Source organism: Macadamia integrifolia, chromosome 5 (assembly GCF_013358625.1).
Source record: "Macadamia integrifolia cultivar HAES 741 chromosome 5, SCU_Mint_v3, whole genome shotgun sequence".
NCBI classification, from domain to species: Eukaryota; Viridiplantae; Streptophyta; class Magnoliopsida; order Proteales; family Proteaceae; genus Macadamia; species Macadamia integrifolia.
This window is the reverse complement of record NC_056561.1, coordinates 117,580-135,681: the sequence shown is the minus strand read 5'-3', so window position 1 is coordinate 135,681 and position 18,102 is coordinate 117,580. Positions and strand designations below refer to the sequence as shown.

Below are 18,102 nucleotides of genomic sequence, written 5' to 3'. Positions count from 1 at the left end.
GATGAAAACATTGAGGATGATTATGGCATAGCTCCAAATGATGCAAGCGAGCAACAGAATGCAGATAAAGAAGAAGATTTTAATTTAATTACTGATTTGGATTGAAAGTCTTTAAGTCTTAGAACTTTGACGTATTTTGAGTCTTTAAACTTCAAAGTTTTTTGAGTCCTTGAACTTTTAAGTATTTGACTTTCTTTGTTTACTAAATTCTTAGCATTTTAGTTTATTTTATGTTTTAGCTTCATTGAAGTTTAAAGTTTTTTAGAATGATTAAGAATCCCCATCTTAGTCACTTCTCATCCATTTAATTTGGCATCTCGATTTTTACTTTCGATGTATTTTAATTCTAAGTTCTTAATTACTTCTTTGACAGGAGTAGAAATATAGTGGATGACCTTAGGGCTTAGGCACTCATTATGGCATCATAGAGGTAAGTATAATAAATACTTGTATATTTTATGTCTTCTTTTCTTTATATTTATAATTTTGTTTCATAAGTATTTATATTATATGTTAATATGTTATGATGATTGATGATTGAATATTGATGATTCATGATTGAATATTGATGATTATGATTGATGATGATGATGAATTGATGATGAACTTAGTTTATTCACTTTATTGATTTGTTTTCTTGATGAATATCTTACATTGGTATGAATATAAACATTTAATATTTATTTAGCATATGAGTAATAGGATTTAACTAGTATTTGAGTCAAATAGATTGGTTTTATAAAAAAAAATACACAAGAACGCTTTAGTCAATAAGGCGACGCTTTATGCCCGCCTTATTGCTAAGGCGCTCCGACAAGCCCTCAAACGCCTTTGTCGTACCAGCACCTTAAAAACTATGCGATACATATACCATTTGATTTACCGAACCAAACACCCCCTTAGGCACTCTCCTTCAGCATTAGGACCCAATCTGTCCTTACCTCAAAACTCCTCAAAACGTAGTCCCATATTGGTCCAGCGAATACAAACACAAAGCTTACCGAGGAGAGCACTTAGACAATTCATTTTTTTACAGGGAAATCAAAGGGTGGGCCTCGGCACAACAGCAAGGTTGCTCCATTGCGACTTAATAATGGTTGCAGGTTTGAGTCAGGAAACAGCCTCTGTGCGAAACGGGGGTAAGGCTGTGTACATTATGACCCTCCCCAGACCCCACAGTGGCAGGAGCCTCGTGTATAGGGCACGCCATTTTGTTACGCTGGGTGGAATTCCTCAAGGCATATTACAGTTTTTCACCAAAGGGGTGGATCGAAGCAATTGCATTGAAGAATTGATCTAAAACAATGCACTCAGTCTATGGGCATTTTAGAAAGGATGGAATATGATCCTCATCGTTCCTCTCAGATCGCTCCAGCACAATGGATCGAGGGATCGAGGGAATGCAGCTACGCCACCAGAGGAAATGCAACATCGTAGAAGAGTTTGCTCTGTCGCGTAGGATCCTTGAACCCGCCACGACCACCATCCATTACCTATTTTTGTTCCTTCCCTGCCCGGGAAGGTGGATCAAAGAAAGGTAGCTTGCTTCTCATGTGGCCAGATTAGTAGAAGTGAAAAGATCCTCTTGATTCACCACACCAGATCAGATAGGATGTTCCACATATTTCACGGCTTCAGAGGCTGTTGAATTCTCTAGACCTCAAAGTCGTAAGTCAGTGAAAGATTGAGGAATAAAGATCGGAGAGGTAAGGGGTAGACTTGCAAAAGTAAAAGAGAGGTAATATTAAATAAAGGAAATTAGATGCATCAACCCCTCCCTACACTTCATCAACGGGAAAGAGTCAAAGAAAGTGCACTCTCCACAGTACTGAGACCATCACCTCAAAAGAATCTCAGAAGGGCAACAGAACATTCTCCATGGCACGGGAAAGGCTCAGATGTGATTGTTTTGACATTGCCAACAACCAAAGAAGAAACAATCACCGGCTACCTATTTACAGTTGAGAACCAAAAGGATGGATTTGGAGTTTAAAATTATCTGAAATGGTCAGCAGCAGCAAGAAGCTGAAGAAATGCTTATAACTATTTCATTCTATTAATGCCCATCAGTTCGGTGGGCACGATGCTCGGTGAGCTCCCACTGCAAACCAGGGCGGGTTTTGTGGGCACAATTCCTCGCAGAGAGAGAGAGAGAGAGAGAGAGAGAGGTCAACAATTGTTGCGGAGGGAGAAATGAGAAAGGGAGAGAACAGAGAGACTGATGGTGACTCTGTGACTGGAGAAGTTGTAGAATGTATTATTGAAGGTCTTAAAAGGTTTACCAGTTTCCATGGCGGACTCAAAACAATTATGGTGATTATATGATTAATTTCAAAATCATTACCAGTTCTCTTGTTTTCTCCCCTGTGAACTGATCAGCAGCAAAGATTTATCTCAGGGCCTAATCCATGACCCATACTAGTGCATTTGGGAACCCCACCCCTTAAAGAATATTTGAATATTTTACAGCTTTGATCCAATATAAAGTATTTACTTTTAAGTACAAAAGTTATTAAAAAAAAGTAAAAAGTAAAAAAATAAAAATGGACGTGGAAATGGAAACAAGGTAATCCTGCAGTGAAATCTCATGGTGTACAGTCAACCTGATTGGAGACCAATTTGAACTAGCTGCACCCGATAGAAATAGGCAACTAGTTGGGTCACAGCTCCAAGCCTCCAAGAACATTTAGGTGTTATTACCACAGACCAAGATAGGAGTCACTCTGAATGTTTCCTGAATATGGCAGACTGACACTGGCAGTAGACCCTCATCAGTTATGGTCAACTCCCAGCAACAATATTTGATCTCTAACACGGGGGATGGCCAGAGGGGGGATGGCCGGAGGGGGGATGTTGGCAATAAGTAAAATAAATAACAAAAAGGTACATAATTCTTACCAACTGAAGCCCTTCAAGAGAACCCAACGCCATGTCAAATACCTTCCTAGCAAGATCAATATTCCCAAAAACAGCCTCACTCCGTGCATAAACTCCACAAAGTAAAATATCCTGTCGAGAAAAAAATAATTTCAGAAAATCCAGGTGAACAATTGGCTAAGAAAGAACTGCCAACTCAGCAAAAAAGGTATTTCATAATCAGTAATAATCAATTACAAATTGTTAGAAGAAAACATAGACCCACTAAAATGGTTTACAGGTAAGCTTGGAAGGAACCTGGAACTTCAGCAGTAAGGAACAGAAACCAATTAAAAAATATCAACTTTGTGTTAAAACCCCCTTAACTGAAAAGGTTGGTGAACTAAAGAATGGTTAAATATCAATTAGAGCTAAATATATGTTTACATCCAATCTATGAAGTAAACTCTGGATAAAAAAATGCAAGATAACAAGAACAAATTGCATTCACAGTACAATGGGTTGACAAGTATCTGTTCCGTAAATGCCTAGATCCAAGGGAACCCCCCCCCCGGGGCATTACAAAGCCAATCTATAAGGCACACCTAGTGTAGTTGGTTGATAGAATTCCACCGAGTACATGGTTTCTGAATTTTTTTCAACTTTTTTATTTCTTTAATCTCCCAAAATTCCTTGGAGTTAACCTACTCTTGATTGTGTACCAATGGTGTGTCTTCGCTAATAAAATTGTTCCCTATCCCAAAAATTAAATAAATCTAAAACTAAGGTTGTTGAGAGCTTGAAGTTTTATTAATATAATTCACACAATAATGACAATGAACAAAATAGAAGGAACATTATGCAGTCATACCTGCCGATCATTTTTCAACAGGGTCCTCGCTAAAGCCCTGGATGGAGTAACGGTGCAGATACAAGAGTTCATTCTAGTCATAAACAATTCTTCAGCAGCAAGAGCAGCTTCTTCCATGATATGATTACGTGGAAAAGCAGTCAAACAAAGTAAGATCGCATTCCGAAGAAACTTCATCATACTAGTCCTCCTAGATACATCAGTAGAGCTGCCTAGGAGAAACTCCAAATTGAAATTGCTTGAACTGCCATCACTTCTATTTACAACTTCATGAATTTTTCTCAAATCTTCTAAAATCGAATCCGGCAATGCCTCTAAGCTAATGTTGTTCTCGATCCAGCTTGAACTGTTTGTGGATGTCCTGTCCCACCAAAAAATAAACAAATAAATAAAGGACCATCATACCTGATGTACCAAGGCCAAGATCACTGCAGGTTATCAACTACATAACTCCACAAGCAACAAGTAAAACATGAAATACATTCGTTAATGAGAAAAAGTAAAAAATATCCATAATCATAATATTGCTTGGGTCCTTTTAGACTTCACTATGCCTAGTGAAGCAATACATTTCACTACCTATCACATGGCAGGACATGGTTGGGGAAGGTGATGGGCGATATTTAGCCCAGGATAAGTAAGCAAAGTTTTGAGTCAAAGTTTCAACAAAATCACAAAAAAAAAAAAAAAGATAAAATAGGAAACAAATATAAAAATACAAAATGGCATCTTAGTAATTTTTAGCCATTTCCTCCACTCATTCTAGGCTGAGTTTGCACCAACAAGATGGCCACCTGGCCCTCCATCATATGAACCCATCAATATACTACCACGTGGCAGGATGTGAAGCATAATGCTTAATAGGCCAATGCATAATGAATAAAGTTTTCCCTATTTGTCTAGTATTGGATTTCTCATATTGAGGATGTTTTGTTTTTGCGTCGTTCTCCTTTGAGGCTGTTTGCTTCTTTTTATATATTGCATAGCCCTCGCTTCTGATAGTCTTTGTTCACTCATAAAAAATAATTTGAATCTTGTATATTTGTGCCCATTGTGTGTATGTGCACGTGAATCACACAAATATAAGCATTTCAAGGAATCCCACTGAAAATTATTGATTAGCATTTGTCATCAGGTGATGTTCTCAACACTGAAAACTCAGTAACTCACACTCAGCCTTATCCCAACTAAATGGGGTCGGTTACATCAAAATGTACACTTATAACCCTGATGCAGAATTTCAGCAAGAAGATAATATAGGCTTGGCAAAGGACTAAGGATGTAGAGGATCTAAAAAGGTATAAATTTACCAGAAATGAGGCTAAGATGATTGTAGGGAAAGCAAGGGTAAAGAAATATGAAGATTTTTATAACTCGAGCACAAAGGAAGGTAAAAAAGTTATCTATAAAATAACTAGAATGAGAGACAAGAAGAGTAGGGATTTCGTATGTGTCAGATGTATTAAAAGTGAAGATGCTAAAGTACTGATAAGGGATGAGGACATAAAGGAGAGACGGAAAGAGTATTTCTACAACCTAATCAATGAAGTCATTTCGAGCAATATTGTCCTAAAAGACTGCACTACTCATCTAGACACCACAACATGTCGTAAATATATACGCAAATTAGGATGTCTAAAGTAAAAGAAGCTTTAAGAAATATGAAAATAGGCAAGTCTCCTGACCCACACATGGTCCTAATAGAAGTGAAAAAGAGCTTAGGAAACTATGGTTTATCTTGGCCAACCAAGATGCTTAATAAGATTATGAGCAAAAAGAAAATGCCAAATGAATGGAGGAGAAGCATTGTAGTACCGATTTACAAAAGCAAAGGCGATATACAGAGCTACAATAACTATAGAGGCGTAAAACTAATGAACCATACTATGAAGTTATGGGAGAGGGTTATTAAAACTCATCTGAGAAAAGAATTACTATTTCAGAGAACCAATTTGGTTTTATGCTAGTGATGCAGATTAATTACCAAAATAGACTTGTTTTATTAGGAATAAGCCTAGGGTTGGGTTCCATACATGTTAGGCTTTTGATCCCATGTGTTTTGAGTATAATAGACCACTTTTATGGGTCTAAAAATGGGGCTCTAAGATTGAGTACGGGATTACTAGTTAGTTTCCATTTTCATTAGTTTCCTTTCTAGTTGGGCTTGATTTGAGTTATATTTGTTTCCTTATGAGTCAAGTTATTAATTGAGTCAAGTCCTTAGTAGTTAGTTTCCTTTTTCAACTAGTTTCTAATTTCAGTTTTTAGTAGCTATTGTATTAGGAGAATATTTGGTTTCCTTTTTGAGGAACCTTCTATTTTGTAATTCCCTCCCCAATTAACATTATAAATAAAGAAGAGGAGGCTCCTAAAGGCCTAGATGATTTTGATAAAAAAATTAATGGTTGTTGCTATTATCTTCTACATGGAGATTTGTCTTGTGTTTGATCAAGGCTGATGTAATTGGTGTTTGATCCAATTGATTCTCAGCGGTGTGAAGCACAAGAGGTCCTCTTCCTTAACTCATCTTCTTCTTCTCTCAACTACACAAAGTGTTATTGATCTGCTCAAGTTCTTACAGGTATTAAATTCAGTTTTCCTTCTCAGTTCTGCCCAGAAAATTGCATACTCTGTTAGCAATTTTCAGAACCTGCCCAGACCTAACCAGCCATCAGTTTTGGCTGATTTTTGGATCGAAGTTAGGTCCTACCTAAGGGGGAACTCGACCCAAAGGGGAACCTTTTCTTTCAAAGTGTTCAAGAGATATTAGAAATCTCCCAAATTTTGTCTTCTAGTGACCTATTCTACCCATATTTGAAATCGATAGACTGACTCTAATTTCCTTGGTTTCCTATGGTGTTTATTCATGATTTATGACCTGTTCTTACTCCATATCAGTACCTGTTATGTCTCTTCACATCTGATTATATTTTGGTCACAGAATCCTTCACTTCTGGAATCGACAGCCTAATTTCCAGAACTGATTTCTTCATTATTTCTTATCTATTTGTATGGTTGTTCTATTCTAGTGGTTCTTTTGATAGAAAGAGCCTACAGTTGAGACTTGGTTAGACTCCCTATCCCAGTCTACATTAGCTAGGAAGATCCATGATGGAAGCCATTTTGTTTAACTTAGGAGGCTCATGGAAAGATGTTGAGAGAGCAAGAAGGATCTCCATATGGTTTTTATTGACCTAGAAAAAGCCTACAACAAAGCCTAGAGATTTAATATGGCATATAACAGAAAAGAGAAGGGTTTCAAGTAAATATGTGGACATAATTACAGATATGTATGATGGTGTGATGACTAGTGTAAGAACTATGGGGGTCAATATAGTGAATCTCTAATTACAACTATGTTACATCAAGGATCAGCCTTAAATAGTTAAGCCTTATTTGTTTGCAATTTAACCAGAGACATCCAAGATGAAGTCTTTAGTGTATACTTTTCACTGATGAAATCGTTTTGGTGGACGAGACACAAGTAGGGATTAACACCAAATTGGAGTTATGGAGATTGACCTTGGAATCAAAAGGTCTTAAGTAGAACAAAGACAGAGTATATTGTGTGCATGGTTATAAATCTCGAGTTTCGACTAACCGAAATTTAGGTTGAAATTTCTTAAACCTGGTCCAAACCAGGGATTTTTCTGGGCTATTACTAGATATTTGGGCCAATATTTTCGAAATATCCAAATTACTAGGTTTGGTATTAGGTTGGGTCGAAATTTTTGGGATTTAGAACTATGATTGTGGAACTTTAGTAGCATTAAGACTTAGGGCGGTTAATGCAGTGGTCAATATTTATGAGAGGGAGATTGCATAAAGTGATTATTTTTAAGTATCTGAACTCAATTATAAGTAAAGAAGGTAATTTAGAGGATGATGTTGCTTAGAGAATAAAAATACAAAGGATGAAGTGGAGAGGTGCATCCAAAGTGTTGTGTATTGGCATATTCCTTTAAAGCTTAAAAGAAAATTTTTATAGAACTGCATACAACAAGCTATGATGTATGGTGCAAATTGTTGGATAGTTAAGAAGCACCGTATAGATAAACTAAGCGTAGCGGAGATCAAGATGTTGAGAAGAATGTCTGGAAAAACTAGGAAGGACAAAGTACGGAATGACCACATTAGAGTTGACTTGGGAGTAGCTCTGATTCATGATAAGCTACAACATAATCGTTTGAGGTGGCATAGCCATGCTCAATGGAGGCCTTGGGTTGCACCAGTTCGGACAAGTGATTGATTCAGATTGAACGAACTAAAAGAACCAAGAGCAGGCCTAAAATAACCCTAGGTGAGGTATTGAGGACATATACACAAAGCTTAGCCTTTCTACCATGTAAGATTTCAAATGGAGTTAATTGAAGAGCAAGGATCTATGTAGATGACCCCATTTAGTTGGGATAAGGCTATGTTGTTGTTTTGGTAGTTGTTATTTAAAAAAAAAAAGTATATATTGCTTGCATTTCATCCTTGGAAAATCCATCTAACCATCCAAAAGAATGACAAATAACAATTACCACTTACCAGTAAAGAGAAATGAGATTATCACTCTAGGCATATTAGAATGAATCATTAACTACAAATATGAGCACACTTACGAAGGGACTTGTCAAGTCACACGACTGGGCAAGTCCACTGACTTGACAAGTCCACAACTTACATCAATTTCGATGTATAAAAAAAGCCTAAGGAAAATATGCCTCAAATCCCAGAGAAATTCTAACAAAAATTTTGTATTACTAGCCAAACATAGAGCATAATTAAATAGTATAGAATATATGCACCCATAGGTATTTTACCCACCATGAAGAAATCTTGCCACCATAGAAATCGATGAACTGGCATATAAGGGAGAAACGAGCCTCTTCTGAGGACAAGGAAAAAAGGAACTCACTAACATCCTCAAACAAAATAACTCTCAAAAGTTGTTCATCACCTTCTCTATCTAGTGCGTCATTTGTACGTGAAGCCCCTATCACGGAAAAAAAAAAAGTATAATAAATTACCAAAGGAGTGAAAATGGAATAAATGTAATTCAAGGAATTTTTCTTCATAGTTGTCAAGGCATTGCCTAGGCATATTCAGACTCTTTCTTGTGGCTCCAAGACGACAACACTCCTTGTTGACACTTCAACAGTTTACATCGAAAATCATGTTTATTGATTTGCTTTTGATGAATATGCTTATATTATATCCTATACCTTGTTTATTATATGTTGATTTTCTCATATTAGGTCATTACTAACAAAATTATATCATATTGCATTGATATGGCTTCTATTTTGTATAAAAGCATAATTATATACATTATCATTGCTATATTAAATATAGTCATCTACTGCACGCCTAGGGCTCCTAGCAATGCCTAGGTGGGCACTTTGTCGCCTAGGCGCCCCTCCAGTGCCTTCGGTCGCCTTGACAACTATGGTTTTTCATGTCAGCAGTTGATACTGGCATACCAATCAACATTAGAAAAATAAATGGATGCAATCATCAACAGACAAAGAAAGTAAGGAAGCACCATATTTTTCACGCACAGGCATCCATTGCTCAGAATCTCGTGATAATTCTTCTTCTGACCATCTAGTCCAGGTAGCTGTATCTTTGACCTCACCCTCAACCCCAGTCTCAACATCAATGCCTAGCTTCTTTAGCAGATCTTCAATATCATCTTCCAGCTTGACATCTTCTGTCTCAAATTCCTCTCCAGCATCATTAACACCCACAGCATCTTCTACAAAATCATCTGAATCTTTACTAGTCACGTTATTTCTTGACAGCGGCTCTGACCAACCTGTCCAACCACCACCTTCATTTTCTTGAGCAGACTCCTCAGCAATAATTTTCTGCCTATTTTCCTCCTCTTTTTCCAGCCAAGTAGACCATCCAAGAGCACCTTCTTCACCAAGCCTTGCACCTTCACTGTTCCAGAAGTGCTCAGATAATCTTTGTTTACTTTGCTCCGTGAGAAGTAAAGAAGGACAAAACAAGCTGCACTCAATTTCAGCTTGAAATAATGCAGTTGCTAACTCTTGGTAGCCCGCCTGCCATTCAAACCTACAAAGGCTGACAAATATGTCAACTAGACCTTGTTCTAGTTGAACAACAGAAGAATCAACCGACAGTGGCTTAACAGTTTGATGGACCTGCATCAAACATAACCAATATAAGACAACTTGGCTTGAATGATAAAATTTTCCACACTCCCCAGTTCCAACCATATAAAGTATAAACTGATATGAGTAACAATGGTTTCAGCAAACTTTTGATTGCACTAGTTTAAGATCTCAAAACAAGTACAGACAAGGACTAGTGACTTTATAAGTCAAGCCATATTTTAAGTTGTCATTATTTAGTTTCATGGTCAGATTAGGACACCCACATCAGCAGGTTGATTGGATATAGTTTCCTTTGAGTTTAGGACTTTAATTCCTTTCGTTATTTAGTGTTTGAGACAATCAAGAAGTCTCCTTTTTTGGGCCTGCACAAGAGAGGAGGTTACCTCATCTGATTAGGTTGTTAGTAGGTGGTCGAGTAAAGATAGAACTCCTACCTAAGCAGCTGGTTGATGGGAAGGAATTAAGGATTAGTTTTTCAGTCATAAAAGACTGCCAACACAGCCCTTCTGGTAGTTTAGACTTTAGAAATCATTTTTATTTCTGTTTTCTTCTATTTGCAGCATTATAAAATGATTGTAAAGGCTAAAGTGTCCACAATGTGATTACGGAATAGAGTTCGTTTATTTGAAAGTGAGATTGTGATCTCCTCTCCCTCCCCTCCCTTCTCTTTCCACATGTCACTATTCCTGGTTACTGTTCACAGTCCCAGTACAGTCCCATTTCTCCCCTTCTTCCCTAGTAGATAGAATTCTCACTGGTTGTGTCCTTTGTCTTGGTTGAACTTACCAAAACATTTTAATTCGACCTCTTCATTGAAGCGATTAATATTGCTTCTTGTCTTAACCATTGCTTTATCATCTCCAAAAGTTTCACAAGAATATTGCTCACAGGTTTGATACCTAGATAGTGGGTTCAAAGTTCAAACTGCATGCTTTTTTTGTTCCTGTGGTATCACATACTACTCCATTCCGCTAGCATGTACTTTCTGTTCATAATTTCATTGAACAATTCAGTCAACCAAATAGTCCAGTTAGCTTTCTATTAAAAGAAGAAGTCCAGTTAGGCTAATAATTCAGCAACTTCCATAGCATACCCTATTGAAATAATAACTTTTATCTTCTAAAGCTCCGTTCACATCTGCCAACATGGTCATGAGATGTACCCGCATCCTCTTGAATGCTGAAGGTATCAGCTCAGCTTCGTTCCAAGCCAGCATGTGATCGTTATTTGACAATTTCTGAAGATAACCTTGAGGGAGGATCTCTATTAACTATAGCTATTTCACATGAAAGTTTTGATGGCTCAAACTATCCTATATGAAAGCTATTACCATCTAATGAAAAATCTGGCATTTTATATTCATCAACTAATCAACAGAATGACCACTTAACCCAAAAGTTGTAACCACCAATTATGTGATTATTCAAAGGCAGCACAAAACCATATGTCTGTCCAACTGCAGCAACAAATCAAATCTTTTAGTAAAATTATTGGTTAACAGTCTGCTTAGTTCCAACAGTGCCCCTCACTGTATATATTTTCATCCACAAACCAGCACAGAAATTCTAACTGGTGAATTGGGCATGAACCCTTTGTGATTATCAAGCATCTAACATTCCAACTAGTTATGCCAGGTGAGATATTGAAAGATATAAACTCATAATACCTCAGAAATGACAAAAGACAGTACTTTGATAACCAGAAACATCCACCATCATCAACAAAGATTATTCTAATTATATCAATAATTTCAAACAAGCCATACAGAAGCAAACATGAAATTAAGCTCCAAAGCAGTTCACGTTGCCAGTAACAGAAGATAACCATTAAAAAAAAAAAAAAAGAGAACCTGCCTACACAGCTTGGCACATGTGGTAGATAGAGCCTGGATAGCATTGGCATACATCCTTCTCATGTCAGAAACCTTAAATCTGGAGAAATCGCTTCCCATTACATGCAGAAACCCTTTCCACAGCTTGCAACTCCCAGAGTGCTGCATAAGTATTTTCTGCCATCTTTCAATGAGGACTTCCGCGCTGTCTCTTCTTTGATAACCCTTCAGAAGACAAAGCAATAGTTCTTCATTATCCGGGTTAAGTTCAGTGGCCTTCTCCAGTATACTTATCTTCTTCTCAAGCGTCTGTAAACGAGCAGCTTTTTGTGGCTGTCTGCTTGCGATCTTATCCTGAAATTCTGCAAAGGCTAACCAAACCCTTTCATCGTGAGGACATTCCCTTGAGATCTTATTGAACTCCTTAGTTTTTCGTAATACTTCATCGTCCCATGACTCTTCAATCACCTCCATCTTTGATGGTGATCTACCATCGGCACTTTCACTAGAAGTTTCATCCAAAGGAATAAATTCTCCAGGAACCATCAATGACTTGTCCAGAGCAAAGATTCGAACACGCTTAAATTCCCTATGGCGTTCTAAAGCTGAAAATTTTGTAGACCAATACCGCCCTCCGGACCTTAACTTACCGTCCAATGCATCAATATCTTCGTCTCCATCCACTAACAAATCCCAGTTTTTCCACCGGTTCCAAACTTTAGTGTGAGACTCAGATAATCTTGAAGAGTTATGAAGCTTGTAACGTGCAACGTCCATTCTACATTAAAGTGAACCCATACTTAAGCTCGAACACTCCCAAACACAAACTGAAAACCCTAAAAAAATTCATTTTGGGCATAAAAGGTAAATGAAAGAAGAAAAACCCAGTGAGTACCTGTAGAGACTTCCAAAGGCCAAATTATCACGGTCACCGCGAGAATCGAAGTAATAATCCTTGGCAGGTTTAGTGTCGGAACCCGCCCAAGCATGCACAGCCGATTTCCTGGAAGAATAATCGTCATCCGCCTGTTCTCTCGATCTTCTCCTTTTGCGCTTTTTCTTCTTGTTCTTCTCTCCCCTCCTTTCGCGCCTGGACTCAGTATCTCGATCTTCATCCGATGCAGAAGATTTCAACAAATCGTAAGGCGGCGGTTTCGCCTGGGGGATTTCCTCGTCATCTTCTCCCTCTTCTCGTTCTTGAGAAGTTATGTTATCGCGTGAAGCAAGAGATTCCTGGACGACGGAAAGGTCTGTGGTGAAACTGGGGTTGTAAAGCCATTGAGGGACCTTGGAAGTGCTCTGTAGAGAGGAATCTGAGAGAGGGAAAAGAGGGAATAGAGAAGGCTTGGGTTCTTCTTCCGCTTCTCTCGCATTCATCTCTCCTGTTTCTCCCGCTTCCTCCATTTTCAACCTCGACTCTGTCAAATCCAAGCGAGGCCCTCGCTGAAGGGAACAGGTTATATAGTTCTTGCCGGTTGCACAGAGCGGTGACTTGTCGGACCATAAACTGTCCCAACTGGTTGAACCATGTGCGATACAATTGGTTTTCTCAGTTATGTAAGCCCCACTCTCTCTTCTCTCTCTCTCTCTTCCTCTCAAAGTCTCAAGAGTATGTAGTCCTCAATAATAATATGAAGAGGAATGTTGAGGGACTGTCTGGAGCTATATTGTAAAACGAGTGGTCAGATGATTAATTGCCAGAAATCTTCCCTCACCTTTTAGTCCAAACAATCAACCACGCTTCAAGAGGTGGTTCTCTCGTATCATGAAAGATGCCTTATGGAGAAGGTCCTAAGAAGTACCTGGGCTTGCCGATAGAGTTTCGGACCTCTAAGGCGGAACTCTTTAAGGAGATTTTAGAGTAGACCTTAGGGAAATTGCATGGTTAGAAGCAACGGCTGTTATCCCATTTTGGGAAGGAAATTATGTTAAAATTGATTGCTTTGTCTATAAGCACCTTCGCCGCATCTCACTTCAAATTCCCGGCGTGTCATCACTCTAAAATCCGAAGTGCTGCTACTCACTTCTTTTGGGGAAATGAAGAGGACAGCGAAAAAATCTGTTGGGTTTATTGGAAGAGACTTTGTAGATCAAAAGCAAAAGGTGGGCTAGGCTTTCGTGACCCTGCTATTCAAAACAAAGCTTTACTAGGGATGATCCTTAGCTTGTCCCCCTTATCCTTCATTAGAAATCCATTTCTTCTTCCAGCAAACAATTGGGTCGTGAAGTTTCTGGGCTAGGATTCTTCATCTGCTGGTCTTTGTGGAAAGCTAGAAATGATTCCCGATTTGGAGGTCTAAACTTTTCACCATTAGAAATTATCAACAATGTTGAATCTCAATTCCAGGAATTTGTAAATGCTATGGACAACGGAAATTCCAACCCCCATAAGTCTACTCCTATGCACAACCCTCCACAAGTTTGGACACCTCCAAGGTCTAACTGCTATAAACTAAATACAAACGCATCCCTTCCAAACAGTAGAGGGGGTCTTGGATGCATTCTTCGAGACAGTAGCGGTCAACCCATTGTAGCGGTCTCTTCGCCTGCTTCCTTCTCATCCCCTCTTATTGGAGAGGCTTTGGCATGTCGTACTGGTCTTCTCTATTACATCTCTGAAGGCATTGATGATCTTGAAGTAGAATCAGATTGCAAGGATTTGATCTGCACCATCAACCAGTCTACTCCTCCTCCTATTGAAGTGATTGGTATTGTGCAAGATATCAAACAACTAGCTTCTTTTCTTATGAGCTGCAGTTTTTTTTCTTAGGAGCTACAGTTTTTGATACATTCCTAGGAAAATTAACAGCGTAGGTGACTTCTTGGCCATGAAGGCCTTGTCTTGTGTGTGCGAAACAATCTGGCCTTCTTCCACTCCATGGTTATCTGATGTATGTTATTTAGATAGCTCGTGTTGGTCACGCTTCAATAAATAAATCTGCTTTTTACCAAAAAATGAATAAACAAATAATATGAAGAGGAATTACACTCTCCTCTCCTGTGCTTTGCCTTAATATCAATCGCCTCCCCTCTATTTTGAAGCCTATCAACACCCTCCCTTGAACTTCCAAGATGTTTATTTTCATCCCATTTTCTTGGCAATGTCAGATGGTAAAATAAAAAGACAAATTTACCCCTATCAAACATAAAACCCTAAATCTAAAAAGTCAATAATACCCTCATCATCTTTACTCCCCAAAAGTAGCCTATTCGATCAAATTTAGGGATTAGGAGAGAAGTGCGGATGGCGACCTGAGTGAGGCAACGGCGACTGAAGCAGTGGCAACCTGAGTGAGGCAGCGGCAACTGACCAAACACAACAGTGACTGAGGCAGCCGCAAACGTAATTGCATATCTTACGCTCTAGGATTGATGCATGTTACTCATTAGAATTCAAGATTTGCAGTCATGAAGATAAATCTATGCGATCTATAATTACTTACCCAAACTCCAAGTCTTTACACATAAAACAGAGCTACCACCTCTGCCCAGAAACAATGGCCTTACAAAATCTAATTTTTCTCTTCTTTTCTATTATATTCTCATTGCATAGTTTCCTTCTTCCACAGCTCAAAATGTGGCTAAAGCCACTTACTGGTTCGACTGATAGTGGGATTTCAGCCTCTGACATCAACTCTACTCTGTTCACTCACATCCTCTACACTTTTGCTGATCTCAACTCTCAAACTTACAAGGTCACCATCTCCAACAACATCCATAATTCCTTTTCCACTTTTACCAACACAGTTCAACAAAAGAACCCATCAGTCAAGACCCTCTTATCAATCAATGGCAGAAACTCCAAAGGCAGCGATTTTTCCGCCATTGCAAGCCAGGTTTCTTCATGGAAGACCTTCATTGATTCCTCCATTGACCTCGATTGGGAACCGCCCCAAAATGATTTGGAGATGTCTAACCCGGGTTTGCTCCCAGAAGGCCAGAAGAGTGGAGAACCGCCATGACAATGAGTCGAGTAACTCGCCCCTTCTTTTGACCGTCATCGTTTTCTACTCCTCGGACTATTACTCAGTGAGTTTCCCAGTTGACTCAAATTGAAATAACTTCGATTGGATCAACATTATTGCTTACGATTATTACACACCAGCTTCGTATTCTTTGGTACCAAAGATTAAACTTCATTTTAAACTTCAACGAAAATCTGAACTAGGTACAAAGATCAGTGGGTACACCCTTCAATCAAAGACAAAATTGAGTGAATCAAACGATTCAGCAAACCTTGTTTAGATCGAACATAAACACCCTCTTCGAATCCTCCTCTCGTTCATCTCGAACTTCAGCTTCAAGTTCGTACTGATCTTCCTTCTTCTCTCCTCTGATTATAGATAAGGCACAAGAACAACAACTCTCCCTCAAATCCTCATCTCGTTCACATCGATCAATTAAGGAAGGGTTTCTCTTGCTTCACAAACCCAAAAACAAAGGGAAAGCGTTTTAGGAATCTCATAAATTATATGGGTAATATGGGTAATATGGATAATAGAATATTAGTGTTAGGCTGATGTCATCACTTAACAGTGATAACTCATGTTTAGGTGACGGAAGTAAGCATCTTGGAAGCTCAGGGAAGGGTGCTAATAGGTTTCGAAATAGAGGGGAGGTGATTGATATTAAAGCAAAGCACAGGGGGGACTGTAATTTCCTTAGATATGAAAGTTAAAAAGAACTCCAAATGTTATGAACAAAAGGGTAAAATTTGTCAAAGAGGATTAACTCCCTTGATGCATTCCACAACTTTTAGAAGGAATACCTCGAGCAGGATAGGTTCTTTTCAAGTTCCAAACTTTTGACCAATATGTTGTAATAGTGCAATCAAAGGCTCTCCCACTATGTGACCCACAAGTTTTGCATAGTCTAATTCTATCACTATGTTTTGAATTCCCAACTCTAAAACTAACTAAAAAGTCATTCACGTCACTACACAACACAGGGACCATCTTTCAGATCAACACCAGCCAACAATGTCCTTTATCATCTTGTACAAGAGCACCATCACTAATATCCTCGATCACCCAATTGGTGATGAATTGAATTAGGTTTAAAAATGGAGTTTAGCCCCTCTTGCAAATAGATAGAAGACACCTCAAAGGAGATGGAGGTCTTCAAGCAAATGCAAGCATGAGGCAGCACCGCAAGAAACCCAAAGCCTATGAGGATTTGAAAGACCCCAAAAATCCAAAATATAAGTCAAAAACAGCAAAGAGCTTGCCTTGGAAAACCAAAAAGATAGAGCAAGCAAAGCAATGCATGGCAAGCAATTAGGAACAAAAAAATAAACGTCTACACCATTTTTCCCCCTATAGTTTGGAGAAGATCGTCGTCTAACTTGTGTGAAGGAAGACAATTTCAAACAACTTACAGTCCCAGTGCAACCAACCATGGTTATGCAACTCCCCCCCCCCCCCTCTCCCCTCTCCCCTCTCCCCAAGAAAAAAAATTTTTTTAAAAATTCTTAGGCATTCCTGTATGCTGTTTGCATATCCAGAATTTAAGGAGACATATTAACTACCACCCGACCAGCCATGCAAAAAGATTTATAACTATAGTCACAAACTATAATGTCAAAAAAGGTTTGAGTGGGCCTTTTTGTTAGGTCATAATGTAACCACTACCTTCCAGCTCATGCAAGAGGGCTTGAAGCTATAAGCTCAAGGATTGGGTGAAGAACTTTTATCCCATCTATTTTGATTAGAACAATCGATTTTTCTCGCAATTCACAACATGTCAAACTGGGGTCTTTCAAAATCTAAATCCTGTCATGGGCATAACATGTACTTGGTTTAATATTCTTTCACCCTCTACTCTCTTTTTTTCATTTACCCAATGATTAGCATACTTCAAGTTGCCCTGGTGGGTTAAGAGCTTACTAAAAGAACTGAGAACTGAAGATGATGTTTGTCCTTCCTGTGAAGAGGCCAAGACCTGGATTACCTGCTTTTCAATTGCAAATGCTCATGATTCTGTTTTGGCAATACCTTCTCCATTCCCTAGATCAGGTAACAGTAATACTTAATTTTAATGTTATATATTGATGTGATTAGGTGCCACAAATGGTTATATATGCAGAGATTGAGTGGTCTCTATAACAAATGATTCTCAAGCACCTTTTTGCAGTATACAATCCACCTGCTCAGCAACACAATAGGGCTTGGATCAAATGAATGATACAACTTATTGATGACAGCGGAAGGGGCAAACATGCGAGATCACTCTTTATGCCTTTACTGCTACTTTCCTTTTTATCAGAGTGGCCGACCCTCAGGCAAATTTTGCAGCTAGGAACTGTGATTCACACACCTTTGTCCGCTTCACCATCACTGTGTTATTGAAGTTACATTACAGGGTTGTGAGTCTCTAACTCTTATCAAATTATCAAGATTAATGAATTAGCTGACTTC

General features: G+C 38.6%; 1 protein-coding gene and 1 long non-coding RNA gene across 2 annotated transcripts in view; one reads left to right on the top strand and one right to left on the bottom strand.

Annotated features, from left to right (window-relative positions):
• LOC122079355 (nuclear exosome regulator NRDE2) overlaps window positions 1–13,592 on the bottom strand; it is a 29,857-nt gene extending 16,265 nt beyond the window's left edge. Inside the window, exons 1-6 of the mRNA XM_042645752.1 lie at window positions 12,582–13,592; window positions 11,705–12,464; window positions 9,258–9,882; window positions 8,540–8,708; window positions 3,728–4,088; window positions 2,899–3,009 (exon numbers count right to left, since the gene is read on the bottom strand). Coding sequence (XP_042501686.1) covers window positions 2,899–3,009; window positions 3,728–4,088; window positions 8,540–8,708; window positions 9,258–9,882; window positions 11,705–12,464; window positions 12,582–13,090 — 2,535 coding nt within the window. The 5' untranslated portion in view covers window positions 13,091–13,592. The remainder of the gene's footprint in view (window positions 1–2,898; window positions 3,010–3,727; window positions 4,089–8,539; window positions 8,709–9,257; window positions 9,883–11,704; window positions 12,465–12,581) is intronic.
• Window positions 13,593–14,828: 1,236 nt separating this feature from the next.
• Window positions 14,829–18,087, top strand: LOC122078532. The gene is made up of 3 exons (XR_006140100.1): window positions 14,829–15,029; window positions 17,617–17,700; window positions 17,819–18,087. It is a non-coding gene; the product is annotated as an uncharacterized LOC122078532 (long non-coding RNA).
• The last annotated feature ends 15 nt before the right edge of the window (window positions 18,088–18,102 follow it).